The 26,069-nt window shown below is 48.4% G+C and overlaps 5 protein-coding genes across 5 annotated transcripts; 1 reads left to right on the top strand and 4 right to left on the bottom strand.

Moving 5' to 3' along the window:
* Positions 1 to 796: 796 nt before the first annotated feature.
* F4817DRAFT_93098 (acetate kinase) lies at positions 797 to 2,585 on the bottom strand. The gene has a single exon (XM_049308059.1). It carries the CDS (start codon positions 2,471 to 2,473, stop codon positions 1,226 to 1,228), a length of 1,248 nt encoding a protein of 415 aa, XP_049159528.1. The 5' UTR covers positions 2,474 to 2,585; the 3' UTR covers positions 797 to 1,225.
* A 3,589-nt stretch (positions 2,586 to 6,174) lies between these two features.
* Positions 6,175 to 9,400, bottom strand: F4817DRAFT_93046 (uncharacterized protein). The gene is made up of 3 exons (XM_049308057.1): positions 8,040 to 9,400; positions 7,837 to 7,988; positions 6,175 to 7,770 (listed from the first exon to the last, which is right to left on the bottom strand). The coding sequence occupies exons 1-3, from the start codon at positions 9,187 to 9,189 to the stop codon at positions 6,460 to 6,462; spliced, it is 2,613 nt and encodes an 870-aa protein (XP_049159527.1). The 5' UTR covers positions 9,190 to 9,400; the 3' UTR covers positions 6,175 to 6,459.
* A 3,429-nt stretch (positions 9,401 to 12,829) lies between these two features.
* F4817DRAFT_335965 (SFT2-domain-containing protein) lies at positions 12,830 to 14,853 on the bottom strand. The gene is made up of 4 exons (XM_049303073.1): positions 14,167 to 14,853; positions 13,857 to 13,977; positions 13,438 to 13,588; positions 12,830 to 13,382 (listed from the first exon to the last, which is right to left on the bottom strand). The coding sequence occupies exons 1-4, from the start codon at positions 14,390 to 14,392 to the stop codon at positions 13,230 to 13,232; spliced, it is 651 nt and encodes a 216-aa protein (XP_049159526.1). The 5' UTR covers positions 14,393 to 14,853; the 3' UTR covers positions 12,830 to 13,229.
* A 5,073-nt stretch (positions 14,854 to 19,926) lies between these two features.
* On the top strand, positions 19,927 to 21,552 carry F4817DRAFT_358360 (uncharacterized protein; the record flags this gene model as incomplete). Its single annotated transcript, XM_049306017.1, has 1 exon — positions 19,927 to 21,552. One exon carries the CDS (start codon positions 19,927 to 19,929, stop codon positions 21,550 to 21,552), a length of 1,626 nt encoding a protein of 541 aa, XP_049159525.1.
* Positions 21,553 to 22,372: 820 nt separating this feature from the next.
* Positions 22,373 to 25,512, bottom strand: F4817DRAFT_92869 (nitrogen permease regulator of amino acid transport activity 3-domain-containing protein). The gene is made up of 3 exons (XM_049308056.1): positions 24,345 to 25,512; positions 23,886 to 24,282; positions 22,373 to 23,795 (listed from the first exon to the last, which is right to left on the bottom strand). The coding sequence occupies exons 1-3, from the start codon at positions 25,162 to 25,164 to the stop codon at positions 22,655 to 22,657; spliced, it is 2,358 nt and encodes a 785-aa protein (XP_049159524.1). The 5' UTR covers positions 25,165 to 25,512; the 3' UTR covers positions 22,373 to 22,654.
* Between the last annotated feature and the right edge of the window lie 557 nt (positions 25,513 to 26,069).

The following is a 26,069-nucleotide window of genomic DNA, read 5'->3' as shown; positions in this document are numbered from 1 at the left end:
GGAAGTGGTGTATATAAGGTAGGTAGGTAGGTAGGTAGGTAGGTAGGTAGAGAGAGGTGTCCTTGAACGAGACTATTACATACATACGGTAGCGTCAAGCACCCTAGCTAATTTAGTAACCACCTCCAAGGCACGCGTGTGGTTGAAGGAAGCGATAGGCGAGCAAGCGAAAGAAGGTTTGGTTTGGTTTGAGTGCATGAGCGTCCCGTACGTATGTAGGTAGGCTACGGAGTAGCGTCGTCCGCAAGGGAGGGCCGCAACTTGGGAAGTGGGATGGAAGCGCACTACATTATTATTACGCTCCCGGGGGACCTTTCCCCCTTTACCCCCCCTCCCAATCGACGTCATCTTGCATCGGTACGTCATCGCCTAATGCCCCCGGATCTTACCCTAGACCGATGTCCTTTCCCCATCAAGCCAATTTCTAGTCCCTCCCCTTTCCCCCCGTCCAATGCCTGGCCTTGGAAACTTCACAATTGAAAACAGAAAATCCTTCGAATATCTCCCAATCCAATCACTAGACGACACCCCCCTTACAGGCGGTAGTTCTAGTTTTAGTTCGCTTGCTCGCAGTCCTACCCGAAACTCTCCACCGCCCCGTCGTCTCGTCTCGTCACAAGTCACTTTTCCCAACGATCTGCTACGAACGATCGTCGGTGCTGACAGGCGGGGGTCCATCCCTTTTTAACCCCCCGTCCCCCGTGCCTGTCGATCATCGGATTTATTCTTTATTTAGGCGGGAATTAATTTTTGATTATTTCTTTTCTTAGAAGTGGGCTTGACTTACAGGTGATCCCGAGATTTGAGCAAATTATTCGTCGCGCTCGCGGGAATAGCTTCACATCCCGCCTCGCCTCACTCGCTTGTGTTCCGACCCTTGTTCTCTTCCCCCCGGTTGCTGACTACCTTAGGTACCTACCTACGTGGGCGGGCCACATGTCTCCCTAAAACGCGCTCGGGCTCGGAATCGGAATCCGAGCCCGGATGGAGAACAGGGTGTTTCGTGTCATAATCGTCGCAGGTCAACAGCAAGGTTAAAAAAAAACGGCATGAAGATTCATCGATCATTTCTATAGCTGGATATACCCCTTTCTTTTAAGTTGACATGTTATTTCCCTTATTACATTACCCCAGATTGTTCCCAAAATCATCCCTCGTATGGCTCCCTAATATGCAATGCATGTAATGTCTGTGTATGAAAATAGATAGCTAGCTATCACGTGCCTCACCACAGCTCGTCGTTGTCGGCGCACTCCCTTGCCATCTCGTACTGCTCGTCTGTGCGGCACACGAGCGTCCGGTGCCTGGCGTTCTTGGCGCCTACGTCCTGCACGACATTCGAGATCTTGGTTGTGTTGAGCGTGGGGTCGATCCCGAAACCAAGGCACGCTGCCTGCCCTGCGACGGCCGCGCGCAGCTTATCGCTCCTCTCGCCGATACCGCCCGCGAAGACCAGCGCGTCCACCTTGCCGGCTAGGGATACGTAGTATGAGCCGACGAAAGCACTCACGCGGTCCGCGAACAGGTCGAAGGCCAGTCGGCACTCGGGCCGGTCCGAGGTCGCGATCTTGCCGAAGTTGGTGGTGCCCGTCAGGGCCTTCCACCCGCTCTGCTTGTTGAGAATCTCCTCGGCCACCGAGATGTGCAGCTCCTTGGTCGACGACGGCGACAGTTTACCCACATCGCTCGCGTAGTGGAACACCAGGCTCGGGTCCACGCTGCCGCTGCGCGTCGCTCCCGGAAGACCCGCCAGCGGCGTTAAGCCCATGCTCGTGTCCCAGCTGCGGCCGCCCTTGATGGCGCACGCGCTGGCGCCGCTACCCAGGTGCAGGGCGATGATGTTGAGGTCCGCCGGGTCCTTGCCGAGGTACTTGGCGACGGAGTGGGTGATGAAGGAGTAGCTGATGCCGTGGAAGCCGTATTTGCGCAGCTGGTTGTTCTTAGCGATCTCCTGGTCGATCGGATAGGTGCAGATGTGCGCGGGTAGCGTCGAGTGGAACTGCGAGTCGAAGCAGGCGACATTGAGGGCGCTGGGCAGTTCGCCCATGCATGACTTGATGATGCGCAGCGAGTTGGCATTATGAAGCGGTGCCAGGTCTGTTAGCCGCTCTAGGCGGTGGTATGTCTCTTGCGTGATAATCTTAGAAGTTTTGTAGTCGCCTCCGTGGACAACCCGGTGACAAGCAACCGATACGTCGCCCTTGGCAGATAATTCGGGCAGTTCCTGGTCGCCGGTGAAGGTATCGAGCAGGATTCTGAAAGCGTCATCCTGGCCTTTGACGTTTTCTTTTACCTCCTGGTGGTCAAGAACCTGTAGATGGCCTCGCGAGTACGAGAGCTGCGCCGGTGGCGCCGTCAACCCGCTAATCTGGGCTTCGGCAAGCTGCTTCGGGGGCTCGCGGTGCTCAGCCGTGTACACGGAGATCTTGACGGAGCTCGACCCCGCATTGATGGAAAGGATCACCTTGGTCATAATTTCCCCTCCCTTTTTCCCTCTTGCGGTATTTCTGGATCCGGTAGTACACTGCTTCTCTTGCTGAATATTGATATTCAGGAACCTATGAGAAGCGTTCGCTAGATACGATGGTAACTCTTAGTAAGTATCCAATTTGCGGGTATAAGTCGGTATGAGTAAGGTACCGATGTAAGTAAGGGAAGTAATTGTAACGGTTGCAATCTCGTTAACAAAGTGTCACGATGGTCCTCTTTTTATGTATTTCCAGTTGTCGCTGTCGCCTTCTGACAGTGCATAGTAGCTGTGAAGTTCCCTCTACTGAGTACTATACTATGTATGTAGTAGCTGTCCGCTGGCTTGGCTCTTTGTTTTCCCCGCTACGACGTTCCCCGGCCGTAGAGAACATGTGCATATACCTTGCATGGCATGATCATCCCATGACGTCTACATATGGCCTGACTTTGCCGGTTCTAGCCACCCATTAGCCTCTCTTCGGACGGTCGCAGCGCCGCAATCCGATGCTTATGGCTTGTGAGGCGGCCGGATGCTATCGAGTTTCTATCTTTCTGTCCTAGAATTGTCGTTAGTTAGGGCCAGTATAGGATATTCGGTCCGTAGCACAGGTTTCTGGTGAGATGCACATCGTATCATTGACTTGTTGTCGCACAATATATATAAGGCGTAATTGCTGTACAGCGATTACGGCGTCGTTTTTCGTGTTTGACACTTGTACATAGCTTCTTTCTTGTGACTGGGAGACCCGGTTTTGGTAATTCTTTCGGGCCGCCGGGTGGCTGAGGCGATTAATACGGGTTACCCATTAGGTGGTAGTTGGGTGTTGGAAGGGATTGTGGATTTTCACGAACGGCTCGTCCCGCGGAGGGTATAGAAGTAGTGTTATGGTATATAAACATATTCGTCATCATATTTAATATAATGGTTACTAGCTAGAGGCAAAATTGAAGGAAGCCTCATTTGTAGCAATTTTATAGAATCTGAAAGTGAGTAATGGGAGTCTGTCTGGTCTTCTTAACTGACTTTACAACCACATCAAAACAATCTGCGATACGGGCTTTATGACCTATTCTATAGCATATACATATGTATAGGGCTGGAAAGCTTAGTCCCAACGACTTCATTTCTCATATCCGATATTACTAGGTAGGGCTATTCGAGCATCATCTAAATTGCAGCTATTCATGCCCTTTTATATGTTAATCGGGACAATACCATACTTGCGTGGAGAGCACTCGATGAAGACTTGCAAGCCACGGCCTTGGATTACATACTAAAGGACGGAAGTATCAACCGGATCAACATAATATATGGAATAACGATCTTCCAATCACATCTTCTCATTGACTAGAATCGCCGCATGGTAATGACCCTAGGAATCCGCGTATATGGTTAGGTGTACGGACGGGGAGAGCTAACGGCGCGGTACAAATACGATATACCTGCGTAAGTCACCAACAAGCCCAAGCGCCATTATGAAGAATGGCTGAAGCAATCCCGCCCGCATGGGAGGATAGAACGATGATCATATAAAGTAGTTCCTAGCGTCGCGTCTGATATTAGACTAGACGTTTGCTCCTACCTAGCTATAGGTGTAACGATATCCGCCCTGAACTAGGACCCAAGAGTCTAGTGGCTTGACCCTATGATTCTATTTCATGTATTAGCATGAATAAATCTAGTGTATATGATGTACTTGGGAGAAATGGTAAGGAAGTGAGAAAAAAAAGGGGATGTGCTTTGGAGTTTTTGTGTGTGTGTGTGTGTATTACGATAGGGACCCCCTGATTCCTAGGCGGCTTCCTCTATGTATAATAGTATGAGTATACACCGAGCTTAACCCACGCTGGATAACCCGGCACGAGAAGGCTTAGAAGCACAGGCATCCAGCCACGGGGTACGGGACACTCCTGCGGAGTTACCTTTTGATGACTCGATAGATTATAGTATATAGTCTACGAAGACAGGGCACCGGGACTGCTCTTCCTTTCCGCCCGGCCATACGAAGTACCACATCTATACTAGATTTCAGGGAACTACCACCGGAGCCCACGAGGAACTTCTACTTCTACTTCCAGGCACCTATACGCGTCGACCCACTGCCGTCAACTAAGTAATTCTAAAACCAAATACCAAACATCGTCGTGCTCGCCAAGTTTGAGTTTGTAAGTACCTACCCTACGTCGCGGGTGAAGACAGCGACTGCACGATTAAATTATTCACGTACAGAATCTCCAATCAAGACCACACATAAGGGAAAGTTTCACATAGTTATATGTTAACATGTAGGATGCTAACTACGTCTTAATATATTCCACGACCAGATTAAGTGTTAGGTAGTTCGATTCCTACCCCTTTTAGATACTTACCGCTATCTATATCACGGATAACATACCTATTTCGTCAGATACGCCTTCTAGATCATAGTCAAAGTGGCAAGGTAGCTTATCATCATCACCGAACCCCTTATTATCCCGGTGTAAGGAGAGCATAGAATACGTATATAGGTATATATAATAATCATGTTTGGTATGTACGCGCGAAGTGCAATATATATATATATATAGTTGATATATCTGAGCAATGAACCGCAAAGTAGTGGTGATAAGGCGGTGTTTGCCGCCAATCTGCATATATAGATAGAAACAGACACACACCAGCCATCCGTAAGAAACAAAGAAATCAGAATATATACTGTGCTCACAGAGTCGAGGTTCCTGAGGATTAGCATAGTTCCTTTAGGGTAAAGCTGATCTCTATCGTAGCTCTCTAGGTATCTTTTAAGTAGCGATGACGAAATAGGACAAGGCGGCGATATAAATGGTCATAGGCGATGAAATTGACGCGGGAAAAAGATGGTTCGGAGCACCTAGATACAGCACTCAGATATCTCAAAGTTCCGTTGCGTTTTGTTTTTGTTTTGTACTTTCCTACTCATACATAATATAAACCCCATAACAAGAGAGAAAGACCTTTTTGTTTCTCCTTTTATGACGTCGAAGTCTATTTGCAAAACTTCCCCTTTCCGTGAGGCCTTCCCCTTATGCGAACAATCCACGCCGCAAATGCAATTGCGAGAAAAGAAAAAAAAATCAGTGCTCAATACTTTTGTCTAGCAGCGAGATGCTAACCTCCGCGAGCGCGGAGGTGTCTAAGGGCCAACGAATCCGCAGAGACGAGTAACCGAAGGAAGGACTGAAAGAATCGCATTGATCGCAATCACCACCTAGATTTGGTTCTTGGTAGAATCCGTTTTCTGTGCCACCAAGAGGAAATGCTTGTGGTGATAATCCCCTGATGCAAAGGCCACTATTATTCGTGGCAGGTAGGTTGCTTTGTAGTAAAAAAACGTAAGAGAAAAAAAAAGTAATTGCGATGCCAAGTCTACTATGACCGAGATGGTTGGCTCGAATTGTCATCAACGAGGTGGAATCAATCTCTTCTCGTTAATGTGATAACCCACATTAGTAGACCGTAGAGATATATGGCTTCGTAACCCTTTCATTTTGGAGGTGTAAGGGCTTCCTGGGAGTCGGACATCCACCATGTGCTGCATACTAACCGTTCGTAATCGCCAACGTGGTAAGTCCATTGGCCACAAGTCCATGAATTGGTAGGACTCACAGCGCATCTTATTCAGACGTATCCAGGAGGTTTCATTGAAAGTAATCGATCATCATTGGTAAATGGGTATCCGCCCACTAACCGCACCAAGAAATTCCACCGAAATTGTAGAATACCGCCGTTTCGGCTCTATAAGCGAGAGCCGAAACTAGAAGGACAATAAAAATTCAAATGGTCCAGGTCAAGAAACATGATTTACCAGTCCATAGGCTGGCAACGTTGTACAAGACCCGTGAGATGTCGAAGCGCCGCATAAACTTCATCATTTGGTGATTCATCATAACGCTAGAATCGAGTAAGGTAGACGCCTGTCTTAGGAACGTAATATGACTTAGGTATCTAAGCCTCATGGATCATCTTTATAATTATGCCTCGGTTTCGTGACTAGCACTAGTGCCATTTGTGATCGTTTTGTCACTTATGCTAGCCTGCTCTTCCCTTCTAGGGCTGTGAGAGCCATTAGGGAGAGAACCGACTTGTTCACCAAAAGGCAAAGTTGTGGTCTTTCGGTCGGCGTTGTCTGACACTAGGCCATTGCCAGAGGACGCCGGCAGGGCCTCGCCTTGCTGGCTCGCTGTGCTCATTGGGCGATTACCGATTGGGGAGAACTCTGGGACTGTTGCAGAAAGTTGGGAATCCGAGGGACGAGTATGGCCATTGATCCCGTTGCTCGTTGGGGAGGCTACGCCATTTCCATAAAGGTAAGGTGCGAAATGAGCATCCGCATTAGTTGGTGAGAACATGGGAGGCACTTCGCCCCCATATGGCATCATCTGGGACCAATACAGCATCTGGCTGTTGAAGGGACGGTAACTCGTTGGTCCGTCATTCTGGGCGGTTGGGAATCGCGTTCCCATCTCTAGGACCCACTGCTCCCAGTTCTCGCGGCGCCGTATCTTGTCTTGCCCGTCTTCCGTTACGATAAACTCGATCAGGGGAGAAGTGTCACAGGCTATGCGAATTATCTGATAATCGGCTATTTCTTGCATTCGCTTGAAGGAAGCTATGACGCCCAAGGGTACAAATCCTTGAGAATCCATGCACATTCGAAGGTACGTATCCTTGCAGAGGTTGTCGATAGAGAAGTAGTACTCAACTTGTGATAATACTCCATTTAATATGTGATTGGGGTCTGTGTATCCATTGTACGGGCCGTTGCCGTGCGGATACGCCGGGGATTCGTACGGCATGCCGATTGCTGGGTAAGAGGAAGCTCTCGAAGATGGGTGTCTAGCGTGCTGTGCGCGATTGCTCCCCGAGCTGGGCCGACTGCGGTGTTGGCTTCCGGTTGCCTGGGCTGGATATGCGCCTCCGTATGGCATTTGCACGTAGCCGTTAGTGTATGGATGGCTAGGTTGTCGTACATTTCCATTGCTCGGGTAGTTGTATCCGTTGGAGCCCTGGTTAAACTGAGATTGCGAATGGCCAGCTCCGTTCACGGCAGAATGACCTCCACGGCCGCGGGCGCCACCTCTCATGCGCTCATTACGGCCCACAGGGTTTTGGCCCTGGAAGCTGGAATCCTTAGCACCATCTCTTACGGGCGGTGACGACTTCTGTGTCTCATCAGCTCGCTGGTTCGAGCTCGCAACACGAGCAGGAGCATATTGGCTCGCAGCTCCATTAATTGCAGGATCAGGCGAGTTTTGCTTTGACGCATCCGCCTTTGAGCCAACCTGAAGTCAAGGTTAGTACATGCTTGCATGACTTCCCTAATTGGCTGAGACAAGTTTTTGACTTACAAAATGTGCATCTCCCGAAGTCTTCCCCGAGGCTGCTTGTGTCTGCGGCTTTCGGCTGTCGCGGGCCGTGGGCATATCAGCAGATGTACGTTTAGACACTGACGCCGCAATCGTGGCCGCTCCCGTAGCCGTGCCATTGTACTGGGTTCGATCTGGATAATAGTTAGCGGGTCGGTAAGCTGTATAGAAGTCTGGTAAATTACCGAGTGAGGCAGTAGCAGCATGGTTGCCCCTTGCCGCAGCATCTCGTCCACCCCTAAGACCACCACGACCGCCCCGCGAGCCGCCTCTCGAAGGTATAGGCGTGTTGAATGACACGCTAGGTACAAACTCTATAGGCTGCCACTCCTTCTTGCTCCGAGGCTTGCTCGGAGCAGAATCATCCTTCTGCTCTTTCTCAGACTTTCCAGTCTGAACTTGAGCCTTCAGCCCGCTTGCTGCTGTTTCAGGCGTTGGCCAGGACGAAGTGTTATTTGCGGCCGGGCTCAGAGTCTCAAGAGCGGCTCTTTCTTCGCCGTTGTTTAGCCTAGCGCCCCTTGGCGCCGCCCTACGGGCTTGATTGCCATTGCTTCGGAATTGATCGAAGTCCTTCTTAGGCTTTATGTTACCAGATGACGGCCTGCTGTGGGCCGCATTTGCTTCGACACCTTCATTCTGGGGTGACTTTTGCTTCTGGTCCTGCGTTGTTGCATTGGACAGTCCATCAGGTTGGTTTGCTGTCGCGCTGCTGGAACTACGTGGTTGTATAGCTGTGGGGGAGGTGGTCTTGATCTTTGCAGCCCTGGCCTCCTGCCTCTGTGTCCATACGTTAACTGCTGGCACCGGTGCTTCAGACAGCTCTGGCTGAGGAGGTAGATTCTCCTTCTTCTCTTGGTCCTGATCTTGACCAGACTCCTTTTCGGTTGCTTTGCTCTTCTTGCCCTTTCGACCTCTCTTACCATCCCCACCATCCGTCGTCTGCGAGGTAAGGGTCTGACCACGCCCTCGCCTCCCGGCGCTTTGGGGTACAACTTCACCTAGCACTTTCTCAGCGCCTTGGCTCGGTAGACTAGATAGCTCCGCCGCTTTATCGCTGGTGGAGGTGATATCCGAATCGGTGCTATTTAAGCTAACAGATTCAGCCTTAACAGAAGAGCTCCTGGTATTTTGCGAGCCATCTAATTCATTCGATGTTGTCGAGATTGCGACGGAGGGGGCCCGCGTACTAGGCGTAGGGACGACATCGCGACTCTGTGTGCTCGTCGTTGATGGCGCTTGACTCTCCGAACTCGACTGGGACGCAGTAGTAGACTGCATTGTAGTAGGTTGGCCTTTGGCGGCCTGAGCGTATGAAAATGCTGCCGAATTGGACATAGCGCTGCGACTCGACCTGACGATATTCGTATGCAAGTCCTGCAGTTGATCTGGTTATGCAACAAGGTAGCGGCAAGCTACTAGTCTGTCGCGTACCTTAAATAGACGAGGAGTAAATAATCTGCCCACGTCCACCGACACGCCAGGCGCTCAACCAGCCCTGGAAACACCTCACCAGCCAAGGGTGGCCCTCCACAAGTATAGATTCAGGTTGATCAAGCTTCTAAGGGTAAGTGGAACTCAAGTCGAAGCTCGCAGATAGATCAATCACTGCGGTGGTAGATATAAAATTGGTAATGCGAAAAATCTATCACACCAATCGTAGGATTTCGCGTCGAATATATTCGCGAAACTAGTGATGGATGAGAGGATGGAGTACCGGCAAGAAGATTTTTTTTTTATACTTCCTATAAAAATGGTCCAATGGTAATCGGTTTATCGATTGTCGAAAGTGAATGCGGGGTGCGATCAACAAACCTCCCAGGTGTAATCCGACTAAGGACAGGGGAGGAAGTAAAAGTGAGTATGTGTGATATCGAAGAGGGGGCTTTGGGGCCAGGTAGAAGAAACTGCAACTTCTGAAATAACCGTTGGCTACCTAGTTACGTGGGCGACCAACAAAGTGGTGTCGTTTAGGTTTGGGAGGATTGAAGAGGGGAAAAAAAAAATTAATGAGAGAAAACGTGACAGTTATCCGAGATGACTGTGCTTGGGGCTGCAGCGGATTTTAGTTTGGGAACCGAACCCGATGTGGCCTGACCAAATTCAACCTGCTTAAGTTAGAAATCCCATGAATTCCGTCCTAGTTCGTGTTAGTAACTGGACGCTGATCTTGGATGGGCGAAATAGAGAAGCGGTTCGGACCGTAATGGTTGCCCACAGTTTGCGTACGTGAGGGTGCGGGACAGATTTGTTGTGGTACCAGTGGGAGTAGACAGGTGTAGACGTACTTGAGTTGGTGATGGTGGAAGAGAATAGAGAGGGAGAGTGAATGGTAAATGTAAATGCAAATGTAAATGCAAATGTAAATGTAAGGGAAGACAAAGCGTAAGGTACCTTGTAGAAGCAGGATTTAAAAATTCGCGGAAGCGAAGTGAAGCCTGTGACGCTTCTTGGACGTGGATCGTCTTCCTTTTCTCAAGAGTAACTGTACGCAGGGTTAAGAAGTAGGGTTTTAACAAATTGCAGGGTAATAAATGAGGAAGTGTGTGTTTGCAATGTTGTAAGAGTACGGGTGTGTGTAAATGGGTTTATTTTGTGTGCAATGGAAAAAAATAAAAATTTCCCTCTTCTTCTGGTTCCTTACTAAACGACCTAAGGAAAAAAAAAATTCTAGCTAAGATCGGGTAGCCGGTGGTTGTACGGATTGAACTTTGAATTTTGTTACCTACAAAAAGGTACGCCTTGGTCATTTAGTTGGAAACTCGCAGCTACTGATGGATGGTGCTTGCTCCGTACAGGCCACATTAGTACATACGGTACAGTACATACACATACGTCTGTAAATTTATTTAACCTTTTTGCACGTCTGTTTTTATGTACATTGTGTTACCTCTCTGAGAGCATATTTTCTTCCTCATTTTTAACCTATTTCCATCTTCTATAATAACCGCAGTGGCACTACCTGAACTTCCACCTCTGGGAGCCAGGGACAATGTATGGCAGGTACCTGATGTGTAGCATGTAAATATGTAGGTACATACCCCATTAAGGAGGTAGTTACGACTTGAAGTCGGATATCCAATCTAATACATGTGGTAAGGTAAGTACCTAACCTTAGGTACCTACCTACCTAAGTTGTTAGGTAACCTCAAGGTCTAGGCGAAAACAAGGTTACATGTTATTTCACGGCTGTTGCTCGGCACGAACATAGCATCTTCTAAGTTTGATGTACCTAGCTTTGGGGGTAATACCTGAGGTAATGCCTGTAAGTGAATTTTTAAACTAAGAAATAAAGCATGACGCTTAGGCACTAAATAGCCCACATTATTAAAGATAATTCGTGGGCGCGTACATGGGCTGCATACATATGTAGTTCGCGGATCCATGACGAGGTGGGTGGTGGTGTAAGAATCTTCAGACTTCGAAGACGAAGACAAGCACAATCAAGACTGAGGGAATACAAATGTGCTGTCTTGTGCTGCGTCGCATTTGTAGATATACATGTTCACATAGACAGTGACAGCTTGACCGGTCTATATAATCAGATGATAAACTCGACGTATAAATCATATCTATCATTGCTACTAGGTACATAGTGGTAGCTTATCCGAAATAAGAAGTCTAATTCATTGCCGCACTGAACCATAAAAATTTTGATAATCAGCCATGGCTTATAAGTGAGGGGCACAGTTGCCCATAGCAAGCCCACGACCAGACCATAGCCATCACCATGACTACCTAGGGTATACATCTTTCTTTTTTCAATCTGGGTGTTTGAGTTACACTCAATTAAAATTATATTTGGGTGTCTGTCCAGATTGCGACGAGTTCATCATACACAACTTGCTTACCACTTTCTACGAGCAAAACTGATGGATCGGCCATACCTTAGTTTTCTATCTCTCAAACTTGTGTCTAAATGCGCAATACTTACCCAAATAAGACATGTATGTCTGAGTAGACATGCGTATTATTCCATGTAAAGAAGCTTCTGGTTAGGCTGAAGAGAGGGGTACGCCAACCAGATCCCTTCTTCTTTAATGTCTTCCGTCCGTCCCGTATATATCCCTCGTAGGGCGAGCGGACCTGATAACTCTCTATTATCTCAAGTTTAAGGGCTTCTATGCTTAAATGACTCATTTATTATTTATCTCTCTCCGCGTGGGGGGTTTGATGAAATCTTGAATTTAGGTAAATAACTACCTGATTGTCTTTTCTTTCTGCTTTGACCAAACATCCCTCATTCTGCCCCGCGTAAATAGAAATTCCATTTTTAGAACAATAAAGCATGTGAATTGTACTCTTACCTTCCGGTAAACCCTTTTCGACATCGCTACGCGACGTCCATGCCGGATTCTAGATCCCCTCACCGCGTATATCTACGTAGTACCGCAACTATCTCCTAAAGTCATCGTTGATTTCCATGCTACCTGGTCTGCCTGTGTCACACTGAGAACCAACCATGACGGCCATCATGTTGCTCCGCTTTCTCCATTCGATCGTCCACTGTATATCTTTTATTGTATATGTACTTAGCTCGTCCCTGAACTCGCTCCGCTTCTTCCGCCCACCTTGAACATTTTTCTTGGAGGGGTTTTCTTGGTCTTGTAATAATACATCACCCGGAATTTGTCTTAGTGACACGCGAGTAATAAGTTAGACAACTACATATTGTTGCGAGTGAGTATTATTGATAGCAGACCTGTGTTTTATTCGAGTCTTGAAACATGTCTCCCGCCGCTACGGGTTTTTACCTGTCCGGCTCTTTTTCGAATTCATGCTTACTAGATATTTGCGAACGAGCTTTAAGATCGGGGTTTCCGAAAACATAGATTATCTCTAGGCAAAACGGGGTGTGGGCTCCGAGGACCTTGGCCAAGGTACGCTCAACCCCAACCGGTGGATCCAAATGAGCAGCTAGGCCTTATCTATGGTGCCCTTTGAATATTTTTGAATTTAACATCTATAATAGATGCATACCTTAGGTAAGTAATACAATGCGGCCTGTTTATATTGGGTCGAGCTCTAGATGAAGCTTTATCGACCGTTCTAGGCGGATTTGTTAATTACGATTTAGCAAGTTAGTGAACTATATGTTTTCCTATAGTTAGGCCCTATTTATACTTTAGTAGAATAATTCATTGTCTTGTACGTATGTATCAACAATTAACCACTTATGAATATAGAGCTCAAGACTTCAAAGAGCAAATCAACACGGGGAGATATAGGCAATGCTAACGCTTTACCTTCGCTCCTATTGACCTTGTAATTCTTTTTTATGCTGGCAAATGAATTCCAATTGTCGTAGCCCGTAAGTGAGACCAATAGACTCTTAACCGCAAAACAAGCGAAACACAATAATATACACAAAATGGGATCTAGCCAGTCATCCATGTAGCCGCCCTCCGTGCCCCAAAGCTGGTAGCTAGTCGAAGACCACTTGAGCCCATCGGAAAGTAACTGACAAGGTACCAGAGAAGACATACAATCTGGATGACCGCAGCTATTAGAGTAAGAAGACCGTTGTGGAGCTGTACTAGGTTAGCTGCCTCGATCTTGCCTTAGAGTAAGTGATCAACGACTTACACCCATAGAGAAGTAGATAGTCAGTGCAATGGATCCGAAGTAGGCTGCCGTGAAGGGCAAACGCGTTCCGGATGATAGATGTTGAAGGTACGCTATAGGGCCCATCATAGCTGCGAAGGAACAGAGAAATAATATGGAGCCAAAGGTCCATCTAAGAGACAAGATACTATTAGCATGTTATCCTCGAGTTGCACACCATCTGCTTAGAACCTGAACAAGGCACAGAAAACGTCGTAGAAAGAAGGTTGGATCTACCGGGCAGATCACCCGTGTCGTTATGCGAGATTGATACATATGCAGCAGCGGCTGCTTGCAGAGATGTTCATCTTATCTAGAGTCTTATGGGTGCTATCTTTGACCACGAGGACAAAACAGCAGGGGTAGCAGAAACTGGGAAGCTAGGAGAGTCTTGGCCTTACAAGATGACGAATTTGCTAGGCTTGGTCACGAAGACCGGCCACAGAACGAAGCAGAGCAGAAAGCAGATGAAAGCAGCCAGGTTACAGGCACCGAATATTAATATCCGGTCCCACCGGCTCACTAGGTAGAATCAAGATTTCAAGTTAGTCTTGAGGAATAGCTATGGTGGGTCGTTGCGTCCATGTGCGAAGGTGAGACAAGATGCGCGCCGCGCGGAAGACGCACGTGGTGTCAACCATTAAAGGTCCGCTTGAAGGTCTGCTGCAGGGGAAATTATAGGACTAAAAAACAAGGACGAGGACGACTCACGGACAAACCATCCTTCCTCCTCTTCGCGACGGTTGCTAGCCGGTAATGGAGCGCCAGCACCCTCTGTAGTGGGTAGTTGTACATATCCGCGGTCTCCAAAGGGATTCAACGACTTTATCGATGATAGTAGTCCGGACCGCTGTGACGTATTCGCTGTAAATTCTCGGTCTGGGTCACGCGACCATCCTAAGGAGTTCATGGATTCCCTAAAGGATGCAGACGCCATCGTATATAATATCTCTCGCTCGTTGGACTTCAAGCCGACTCGATAGTATCGGGTTCCGGGATCACAAAGGAAGGCGACTTCTGTCTCGGTAGGTATGTGTGCGAGTATGGCTTGGAGATGTACGGGGCGGATCGTGCGGGAGATGCTACTTCGTAGTGGATGTTACTATGCGTCAAATGACCCCTCTCCTCTCGCGTTGGAGCTGGATGGTGCTAAGGGGGGAGGCTGTGGGTTGATGGAAGATGAGATGCGTCGATGCGTTGATGCGTCTAGTTGATGTCGCGTTTAAGAAGCACTAAAAACGAAGTGTGGTGGAGAAGTAAAATGCATCAGCCAGAGCCATGAGCCACACAGGCACAAATACGGCTGGTGGTCTGTGCGAGTGGGACCGCTAGCATGACATTTGGATGTACGTCATTGGTTCCCTACCCTGCATGTGGCTTCAAACTGATCCCGCTAAAATGGGACCCGCTCAACCTTGTCCTACTTATACCTTATACCTTATCTCAAGATACTGCACGCTTGCATACCCGGTACATAGATGTTTAGTACCTATAAAGTGGTTCTTGGTTTTATAGAAGTGAAGATGTTGCTATACTCAGGCATCTTTAGAATATTATCCTGGTCGTTATACCGTAAGAATTTCTAATTTAGTTTAAAGAGTGGGCATAAACGCATAGTTTGCAAATATCTGTTGTAGCCTATTCCGTAGATATTTGCGAGTTATGTGGTTTGTTAATGCAACTCGCTAATCTACTTGCCACCCCTCGTAAATCTAAGCATCCGTCTACTCCGCAGGTGGACGTAATGCAATGCCCCCCTATCAGGCAGGTATTCCAAGTTGTCGACATAGTACGATGTTGATGTAATGTAATCTATACGCAAGTTCTGATGGTCGCGTAGATTCGACGATTACGCGCTTGCGTATAGGTACCACATCTATAAACATAAACATACACACACAGAAGTCTACCTACCTTGCTTATCATTAAGGTGTGTCAGAAGCGACGCATCCTATTGGCGGGAAGCACTTCAGTCATCTAAACTTGGGATATACCTCTCCTGATGGTTGCAAGACTGGTCAACTTCTTGGAGCGGCGGAGAGCGCGGCTGCGCAGGTTGTAAAATATTAGTCTAGGAGTAATGCGTGCTAATATACCTAAGACTTAGGTCTCACGTAACTAATATTCTCAAATTTATTTATTAAATTTGTTCAAGTTTTCATTTTCAAAGTTGAGTGTGTTCAGTGTGTTCAGTGTTTCTCAAAACAAGCCTCACCCGTCCATTTGAAGCATCAGCTAGGTCCCGTTATTGTTAGGTAGCTGGGATTGCCAATCACGCACCGTGCCGAACGGACGCTATCCAAACTTTATTAACAACCGCCCACGGTGCTGGATGCGCTACGAAAATGATTGGCTCCCACTGTCAATGCTGGGGATGCACCGATGCAGAAGCCGCGGATCGTTATGGGGAAGAGGCCGGCGACATTTGGGAACCTGCAGCCTTAAGTTACATCGGAGCGGTCGTCGGCCGGCAGAGGCTAAGACTTACTCCCATACTCCACCTACCATAGCTTCCGTTCACATCAACCTGTTGCCATTCTACATATAGACCATGTATGTAGGTATGTTCTAAGATCTACCCCTCCATCTTCAACAGATCATACTACGTTGTATATGCAAAGAGACTCTATCCTACCAGCCGCTATGACCTCATCGCCTTCGTATTAAAATGAAGATATTTCAGAAACGCTGCTGCCGCGCAGGACTCTAAAATATTAAAGGCTCCAAAACTATTCATCCTGTTATAAGCAGATACAGCTCCGTCTACACACCACGCGGCTCGCATGACTATACCCCTGCGCGGGAAATTTGTAATAGACTAAGCTTAGAAAGTACCGTTTGCGCAAATGCTGCACCCCGCCATCAGTAAAATAAAAAGACACTTGAACGCGAGTTCCTAAACGAGTTGCTAAAGCGGGTGCCTTGCGCAAAGAGCCAGATCTCGCAGTCTTCAGTCAGCCTACTAACTGATTCAAGGCATGGCCTCAATGACTGTGACTCACAATAGGGATCATGCTGACAATTTCCGAGGTTTCTGCTCCGAATTTCCCAAAATCCCATGTCTTCGACCACACTTTCCGGTAGATCATCGTTCTATCCTTAGGCCAAAATAAGGAGGGCACCGTGTCTCACCTAGGTGGGTGGGTTGGCTGACTTCGGCCGGGTCACGAGTCTAAGTGCCGCCCACCCCTTCCCCTTTTGTCTTTCGCGGACAGGGGCCCCTCTTCATTATAGTATTCTGACGATAAGATAAAGCTCAGTTGCGCGGTTCGCGGTTTAAGATGGAGTGAGGTAACTTCGTATGAGTCCGGTGAGAGTTGGGAGAGACACCTCCTTCCCGCTGCCCTCCTACACACCATCATCAGTTCAAATGAGACGATTCCAAGCTATACCAAGTCATAAGACGCACAAATAACCTGTTTGAATAAAATAAGGTAAAATGAGATATGGCTTGGGGGTTTGTCATCTCACTAGGGGGTATTTTTAGACGTACATAGACATTCGAATATAAAAGCTATGCACCCCACGCCCATAACCCAATGAACGAATGTTTCTGTTTCTGTCATCTCAACGATTGTAATTAATCAATAGGGCTGACACGACTAATTTCTGGAATACCTTCCTACCAACAGAAGAGGTTAATAATATTATATGCAGTGGATTACTCCCGAGTGTAAGCTGAAAGGACATCTATCCAGAAACAACACTCTGTCAACTGTCGAGAGGATAATAGAAACAGCAAGCAAGCAGCGAAAGTTGGACGACCTAAGACTATTGTTTTGGACTCTTCCTCTAGTAGGACTATTCGAAGTTACGGTATCGACACAGACGCGATCGACCTTGCAGGAGATCTGATCAGGGATTCGGCAGACACCCCGTGGAACCTGGCCAGATAAATACAAAACACATTCCGACAGTGTTTGGTTTACATGGACGATATTGCCTGTTTATACTGGACTATCTCGACTTCTTCGTCCGGACCACAGCAATACACATTCAGTCATACGGAACGATTAGTACGGCAGCAAGGGCAAACCGGAAGGCCGGAGATCTGGTCGGTAGTATCTAAAGGATATCTTGGAGCGGTACAAAAGCTCCGACAGGACACCATCTCACTCTGCCGGCTGCTCTCCTCAACTATACGACACCTGACCCTCTATCGGAAAAGGTGGCTAAGTTTGGGTCTTTTGGGACCTTCAGTATAGTCGATCGGAAGCCGGAGTCACTAAGTGCTGCATGTGCCTTACAACAAAACTGGTTAAGGGCCACACGCTAGGGTCTAGCACTATCACTCGCTAACATCGAGAGCTATCTTACACCCTACACCACCCCTAGCAACTTCCCAGCAAGTTGCAGCACCACTGCGCAACCCCCTACCTACATAGGTAGGTAATACACACCTAAAAGTTACCCAAAAGTTACCAGGTGTTCGCTCAAGTCTAAGCCTTTGTAGGCAACCAATCAATTGCCCGAGAGTGACAGGGAAGGCACATAAACGGTGCACTTGCATTGGCTTGTATTGCCCTGTTCACCTTGCGCTATCCCAAGTTCTTTCCCACCTTGTCCAACATCAGATCGAGCAGCTACTTACAACTCGTTCTCACTCGAGACCGCCTCCTGCAAGTTCCAAAACTCACCGCACGATTCCTTCTAGCTCGCATTTTCCCAATAATAAGTTAGGCAACTGGATTTGTAGGTCCACGATCTATTAAATCTACTGTACTACAAACAATTCTGTGCGGCCACCCTCGTCTAGTCGAACCTATCAGCACCTCTTGGTAGTTCCTCCTCGTATAGGACTTTAACCCCCGGCGCTTTTCGGCTCGAAGCTTCGCCCACAGCTACCAGCTACGCCCGCTTCATCTGGAAGTACATATCATATGTAAGACGGGAGAGAGCTGACAAGAATTGCCCTACCAACGAGCTCTTTGCTACTAATAAACCAATAACCTTGCCATTCTTGCCAACCAAGTTCACCCAACCCAGGCTAGGCTACCTACATCTTCCCTCTAGTTCAAGAACTTGAACACACACATTTGTACCTTCGGCCTTTACCGCCTCGATTCCTAAGAATCCTAGGGTCCTCTTCCTCTTACACATATAGGAGGAACATTCCCAACCCCTACCTTTCCCACACATCCAGCCGAGTTTCCCTCTGTCTATTCTTTGATCTATACGATCTGCTAGTCAGTCGCTTTGCGCCTCGGACTAGTATTTTGATCTGATATACGATTTATCACCTCTTGTGCAACTGGTCACACTTAATAAGAGCCGACTAATCCCGGCGTCACCTCCGTGCTTACGGTCTGACAAGTCTCGTCATTTTTAGCCTCTTCGTACGCTACTTAGGTGTTACCTTCCGTACCCTGCAGTTCATCACTCTTCTGAGGTCAGAATCGCCGTCATCGAGGGTTACCGGCATTGCCTCGGTCGTCTTTCACATCTTACTGGTGTAGGGATTATAGCGATACCGCCTTTCAAATCCGACGAGGCGCAAAATATCTCTTCACCACCTATCCCCGAGGAAGCCAAACTTTACTTCTTCTTTTTTTCCTCTTCTTTTTCTTTCCCATAAACTAAAGCGCTTACTCAAGCCGACCAATAAACCATACCAACGTCCATTGTTGGCCATGCGCATTCATTAACCTGTACGTATACCTCTACTTATTCATTCATTCCTCTCCGCATCTCGGGCAACTCGCGTCCGACTCTACAGGACAAGGGACAAAAGCAGGAAAAAAGGAATGCGAAAAGAAAAGAGAATCCACGCGCAATTTTCCCAATTCAACTCGACTTGGTTTACTCTAGTTAACCAAAGATGCAATAGATATACCTCAACGCCATTTTACGTCCCGCACCCGCACCCCCCATCTATATAGCTCGGATCCCACAAGATATTTTACCTAGGCGACACATTCGCGCAACGTTGTCCGCTATTTATCTGCATGGCTACGTAATCTGTGGCCAACGTTAAGAAAGACGCTTACACGACTTCGTGCATCTTTTACCCGAGGTAGATAAGATATTTCTTTTTGTATCCTTGTTACATAAACGCCCTACAACATTGGCGGCTGCCTTCTATTAATATTTAGGTAGGTACCTAGTTAGGTACTTCTAGTGAGCTGAGTCTCCTCGGTGTATCAAGTGTATCAACCCATGGTGTACCTTAATGCTTCCTTGCCCCACACACATCCCACTACTCCCACTACTTCCACTACTCTTCACTTCCTTCTTCCTATATGTAGATGCGGGGCTGACTCTGTCCTCGACAGAATAATTATACCAGACTCTCAATTGCCGACCGTACTCGACAGGGCACAACAGCCTCACATCTACTTCGCCACTGCTATAGTCCGACAATAGCTTGAGGGGCTATACATATAACTGAACAACTACCAACACTATTATTACTATTATCGCTATTTTCTTCCTTAGCCTTTTTGATATTTATCCAATCCGACGCTGGACGCAATGGCACAACACGCCTTCAACCAGTTTGGTGGCGGCCAGAACGCTGGCGGTGCCAACAGCAGTGTCGACCCGAACGATCTAGCGATGTCCGGGACATACGCAGCCTCATACTCGAACAACTTCAACGGAAATAACAATTCCTCCAATTTCTTCGGCGATGACGAGTTGCTCGACACCCTCGGTAGCCCGACGGATCCTATGTCCAACCAACCCGGCATGCACAATCAAGGCCAGGATTTCGGTGGCATGAACGAGATGAACATGGGTTTTTCGCATGGCATATATCCATCACATCAAGGAAGCCACGGCATCCCCATGGAGCAAAACCACATGAACGGTTATTCCAACACGCCGGATGGCGACCCCATCCAGAGTCCATTCGTCCATAGCTTTAACCAGGCGCAATTCCATCAGATGCAGCAGCAACATCAACAACCATTTGGAAATTCTCTTCAGTCGCCCATATCCTATTCTGGCTCTCCTTTGACCGGTTCCGATCCGAACAACGAAAGTAGTGACCCCAATTATCTAAACGCCAAGTCCCGCCCTCAGCTCTCCAACATGCAGCGCAAATCATCGAGTGCCCGAAGCCCGCTTACACCTAAGACTGCTGCCATGTCGACCTTATCCGTGAACTCTCGGGAACAATCAGGATTCGGCGCCCAGCCAATTCGAACTACCAACGGCCATCACGAGAAGTCACCTTCGGGCCAATGGATGCACACTCCCAACAGCCTTTCTTCCTTCCCCGGATCGGGTTTCTCCTCACCTATGCAACACGGTATGCAAAACCCGCAGATTGCGGATGTGCTACTTAAGGGCGGTACTTCTATGCCTACCAAATTAAATACGCCACCAAATGCAGTTTCGTCACAAGAGATGAAGAGGAAGCGACGCCGCGAATCACATAACCTTGTTGAGCGACGACGCCGGGACAATATCAACGAGAGGATCCAAGATCTAAGCAAGCTCGTTCCAACGCATCGATTGGAAGACGAGAAAATTAGGAAGCTCATACAAAATGGCACGCCGTTGTCTCCTAGCCTAACCGGAATGTCTCACCCAGCGCAGGCCACCTCGGGATTAGCCGGCCCAGGCGCAAAGCGAGCCACTGGGGTGGGCAACATTACCACCGGCCTTCCTCTCGAGGAGAAGGACAAGGGCCCCAACAAGGGGGATATTCTTAACGGGGCGGTCAGCTGGACTAGAGACTTGATGTGGATGCTGCACCTTAAGCTTCAGCAGCAAGAAGAACTTATCAACACCATTGTAGAACTCGGTGGCAATGTTCCACTTGGGCTCACGGATGATGAGAAGCGAATGCAAACGGAGTTGATGGAAGCAATGGCCAAGAACGGTCCGCATACCTTTTCATACTCTCGCTTTGCTGGATCGGGTCTGCGAGTGCCTCAGCACACCGACTACAGAGGGGACTCCCTAAACGGGTCAGACAGTGCGATCGCCGCTACTTCCGCGAGCCCTGACGGCCGGGATGGCGTAGACCTTGCAGCGGATATGGGTGACGCCGGCCAGTTCTGGAATGATCCGGATGATGACGACAGCGGTCCCGCGTCGATTAACTTCAAGGAAGAGGATGAATTCGGGATGGATCTCTCACACGATTAGTGATCTTTGGGCGTTTCATACCCCTTGCATCATCATAGCATTTTCTGGTGTTAGCCAAGCCTTTGATTGCTCATTCGATTTTTACTCGTTTGGTCATTGAGCATCATCGCCGTCGTCATCACATTTGAGTTCGAGTCTTGAGGCATTTTTTCCCCATCGTTCCAGGCATTTTAAGTCAGGGAAAGGATTCACTACTGCATATGGCGGCCGTTTTGGGTGGAATGGACCGGCGTTCTATCTTACATACCCCACGGGACGGTGGGAAACCGGCTCGGAGCAGCCGGGGGTGGTCTATCATTTTCACGGGTTTTGTGTCCGGGACATCCGGAACAATGGAAGGCTCTTTCGCTTGTTTCTTACACACCTTTCCCATGTCGTTTCACATAATCTTGTCTCGTTTTTCTATGTCCCTTGGGCATCATTCATCTGCGGGCTGGGTCTGATTTTTCTTCCAATGATACCTCGAGGGCTGCGGAGTTGGGGGAGGGAGGAACCATGTTTCCGAGATTGCGTTCCTTTTTTTTTCTTTTTTCTCGCATTTGCATCGTCACATTGCTGATCGGGGAGTTCAATTTATTTTTTCATCTTTAGGTTCCCACATGTAAGCCGCTGCAACCCGCTCAGAGGCGTGGTCTCGGCATCGTTTAACTTTGTGTATTCGTCGACCCCCGAAATGGGAACCCGATCTGGAGAGAGAGACATTCGGAAGGCTGAAAGATCATATATACGCCGCTAACATATCCCGGGCTATCCTAATATTCCAATACGTTTACTTGCACGATGACATCCATGTATTTGCTTTCATGTGAACTTTTCAACTTGTATTGGTGAATCGACATGTTATTTAGAATGCTATCCAAGCCGGTAGCTACATGTCTTATCCCTGACAATTATGTAGGTAGGACCCGAGGTGGTAACCCGGTTTTCATTTTCTTCGGCCTGCCGTACGACGTCCCCGCCCCCTTTCGTCCGGGCTATTACGTAAAGTTCCTACCGACACAATATACGCTATCTACATGTATTACGCTACCTATATGTACCTAGGTAGGCAGGCAGGTAGGTTAGGTACTTAGAAGATAGTTACGTACATAGGTAGGTAAGACTACCAATGTCTCACGCACAGCAGGTACTCGCTCATAGAATTAAGCAAGTTCCACGCGTCGCGGCGCTTCAAGTCCTCGTGCAGGGCGACGCGCTCCAGGGCGTAGCGGCCGTTGAAATATTTCCAGAAATCGGGCCACTTGGCGCGAGGGTTTAGACTTGACGACCCTGCTCCTATCCCTGCCCCTGCCCCTATCTTCTCTTTGCCTTTGTGGCCACTGCTGGTAGTAGTAGTAGTAGTGGTAGAATGTGTGATCCTCTCCGGCAATCTCCGGGCAATGGCAAGTAAGTACCGGGAATCCCGGTCGCCGACACGGCCGGCGTCGGCGATGATATACGGGGTTAGATGCGCGAGGTACGGGGCGTCGTTGGTAGACGGGTGGTCGGTCTGCTGGGGCGGGGGACGGCGGGCGTGAGCAGCGGCTTTTTCGGCGGCGGCGAGGTGTGCGCGCGTGGCTAGGCGGTCGAGGCGGGCTTGCTCGGCGGCTTGTTCGCCGGCTGTAGTCATCATTGGGGATCTGATTGTTGCGGTGGAGGATGTCATTGATATGGTGCCTGGTAGTGGCGATGATACCGCCGTCGGGCTGATGTTGCCGACGTGGTCGTCGGCGGATGTTGAGAGAGGGGGGGAAGGGGAGTGTGCGTCGTCAGATGAGTTAGGGGGTGAAGAAGATGCGTGGGAGGAGGACTCGGCGGAAGTGTCGGCTGCGATGGAGGCGCGGGCTTCTTGGAGAAGTTGCTCGGCTTCGATCTCGTAGTCGACTTCGTATAGGATCTCGGGCCAGACGACGACGTACGCGAATGTGCACAGCTGGGTGACCCAGCCGCCGCGCATGAGCCAGGCCAGCATGGATAGGTAGGTTGGGCGATGATTCTTGCTAGGCGCAAATAGCTTGTAGGAGCGCGGCGCGGCCGATAGAGCTGCGAGGAACTCGGGGAGAGGGGGTGCGAGGGGGAATGCGCGCGCCCACGTTTGACTGGCTCTTGGTAGCCGGCTCATGTCGCTGTTTGGCGATAGGATATAAATGTCCCGCGCGTGTAAGGGTGGGATTGCGATCGCCCGTCGCCAGAAGATGAAGTGTTGTGCGTATTTGCGCACTTGAGCTGGAGAGAGTGCTGTACCTTGACCGATCTGGTAGAATCTGTTTAACATAAGTGTGAATAGGTCTGTCCGTATAAAACTGAGGCTTGAAATATATGTATAAAAAACAGCATCAGTCATGTCCACTTACGACATTGTCGGCTTTGAGAGCCGGACGAACTCGATCATTGCCGCCGTCGTCTCATCCGGGTCGGCCTGGAGCTCCGCAATGATTTTTTTCTCATCGCTCATGAGAAGCAGCGCAAAGTTCTTGTCGAGGAAGGCGGGATCGTTAAGACTATCTTCCTCGACGAAGGTGTTTGCAGTGGTGATCCACAAGCCTTTAGAGCCGCCCTCGTCGTCGGGTGGAAGATCAGGGAGGTAGAACGGCACGGGGATCTGAACCGAATGTGTCACGGCACCTTCGGCCGTATCTAGCTGTAAGGCAGCGATCCTGTTGTGGGAGACGGCCTCATATACGTCCTGCATAGATGCTGCTAGGGAGGACACCTCTAAGATTTCTCTCCATAATGTGCTCATCTTAGTCCCTACGTATACTTTGTCAGTTTACCGATTCGCATATACGATGGGGAGTATCTTGAGCACGTACTTGATTCTCGCCCCTTATCCTTTAAAGCTAGGATCCGCTTCGATTCTTTCCAGACAAAATCACTCTTCTGCTGGCTGTACTTGTAGGCCTTGTTAACCTTCTTGATGATGTGAATATAGAGATTCTCCGCCAACTCCTTCGCCTCGTGCTTTTTGGGGTTCAGAATGAAGACGAGATTAAACATAGTCATCCCGCTCTTCTTTTCGTCAGCCTCGTCCGGTGGGTTACTAGTAGTGGCTTCCTCAGCCATGTCCCTGGTTTCTATTTGTGGCACGTCACTTGCAAGAGTAGAGGACTCGCCATATTTACTTGCCGACTCTGTATTTTCAGGCGACTTGGGCGGTTGATACTTTGGCTGCTTCTTCTTCTTCCGCCATATCCCATTTTCCGGAACGTATATGGGATACGATGCGAAGCAAAGCTGCTCCAGAGAGACGTGAAAGAGTTTCTTGTGAAAAGCCCGGTTAGGGGTGAGAAGACTCTCGAGATCCTTTGTAGGATAACCGGCTACGTGCTCCCAAGGCACTATCTGGGAACCGCTATCGGTCTCTAGATGGTCGTCATGGTTCCAGTTCTGTAAATCGAATGACTTGGGTAGCGAGCCAGAAGGCGCCTCAAAGGAGGGATGAGACATCTGATTTAACAGTTCATCATCGTCGTCCAGCTCGTCCCTGGGGGCACTATCGCTAGAGGGCGAAGCGTACGGCCCCTGGATCTGAGGCGGATAGTGGAAGACAAACAACGGCCCATCGCGTAAGCGGTTGACAACTAAGGCCACGCCCAAGAAGTTGGAAGTGTTTGGTAGTATAGGGGACGCCATGTTCTCAAAGTCTGGTGTTACGGATGGCGACACAAGTCTTAGATGCAATCGTTATTTTCCCCAAGCCCGAGGGTATGTAACGCATGTACGCTGCGGTCTCCCGAAGACCATCTCAGCTGGTCCGTGGCGTCGCCTGTGCAAACTTCATTTGACTACTTCGTAGAATCGGATTTAAATGATACCTGTTCCACATTAAGAAATGAGTATCTACTTTCTCACATAGAAGGTTATCAGTAGCCACATCCATCAGGTTGTAGCAAATACCAATAGGAGAAAAGTACTCTTGAAATTATTCATGTAAGTATATGTACGGAATAGATACACTTTAAGATGTAAGGTGAGTTCGATGCTATTCGGTATGTACCGACCCCACTTAATTAGAGTAGCTACATACATGTACCTATTATCGATAGCCACCCGGGCATGTAATTAATTAACTATCTCGTTAGTAAAGGACTTTACTTCTAGAATCACATTCTACAACACTTAACGATCCTATTTAGGTATTGTTATATTAAATAATTTATCTAGCAAAACCTACTTTTAGAACGTATTTACGTCTAGTATTACATATCCATTCTATTTGTTCCATTGCGATTATACGACGAATTTCAAGCTCTATAGCCACCAGTTTATACTTGACATATCACTTAACGGTAATGCTATACCAGCGGTCTAGTCTTAGCATAGTTCCTTAAGCTTCAATAGAGACTTATTTTTGCTGTTGCGTCTTGCTCGCATCCTCCTCGTAGGTAATCTTTTTAGTATCTCTTTGGCCTTTACCCCAGCGACGGATGAGACCCGTAGACACTCGTCTTCTTAGCAGAGCAGGCGGTTCCACGCTGCTCAACCGCAGAAATGACCGGAAGCGGCTCTGGTTCAATTCATCGGACTGCAACTCGTCG

This window comes from Daldinia loculata, assembly GCF_022478755.1.
Source record: "Daldinia loculata strain CBS 113971 unplaced genomic scaffold F4817scaffold_21, whole genome shotgun sequence".
NCBI classification, from domain to species: Eukaryota; Fungi; Ascomycota; class Sordariomycetes; order Xylariales; family Hypoxylaceae; genus Daldinia; species Daldinia loculata.
This window is presented reverse-complemented; position numbering and strand designations above follow the sequence as displayed.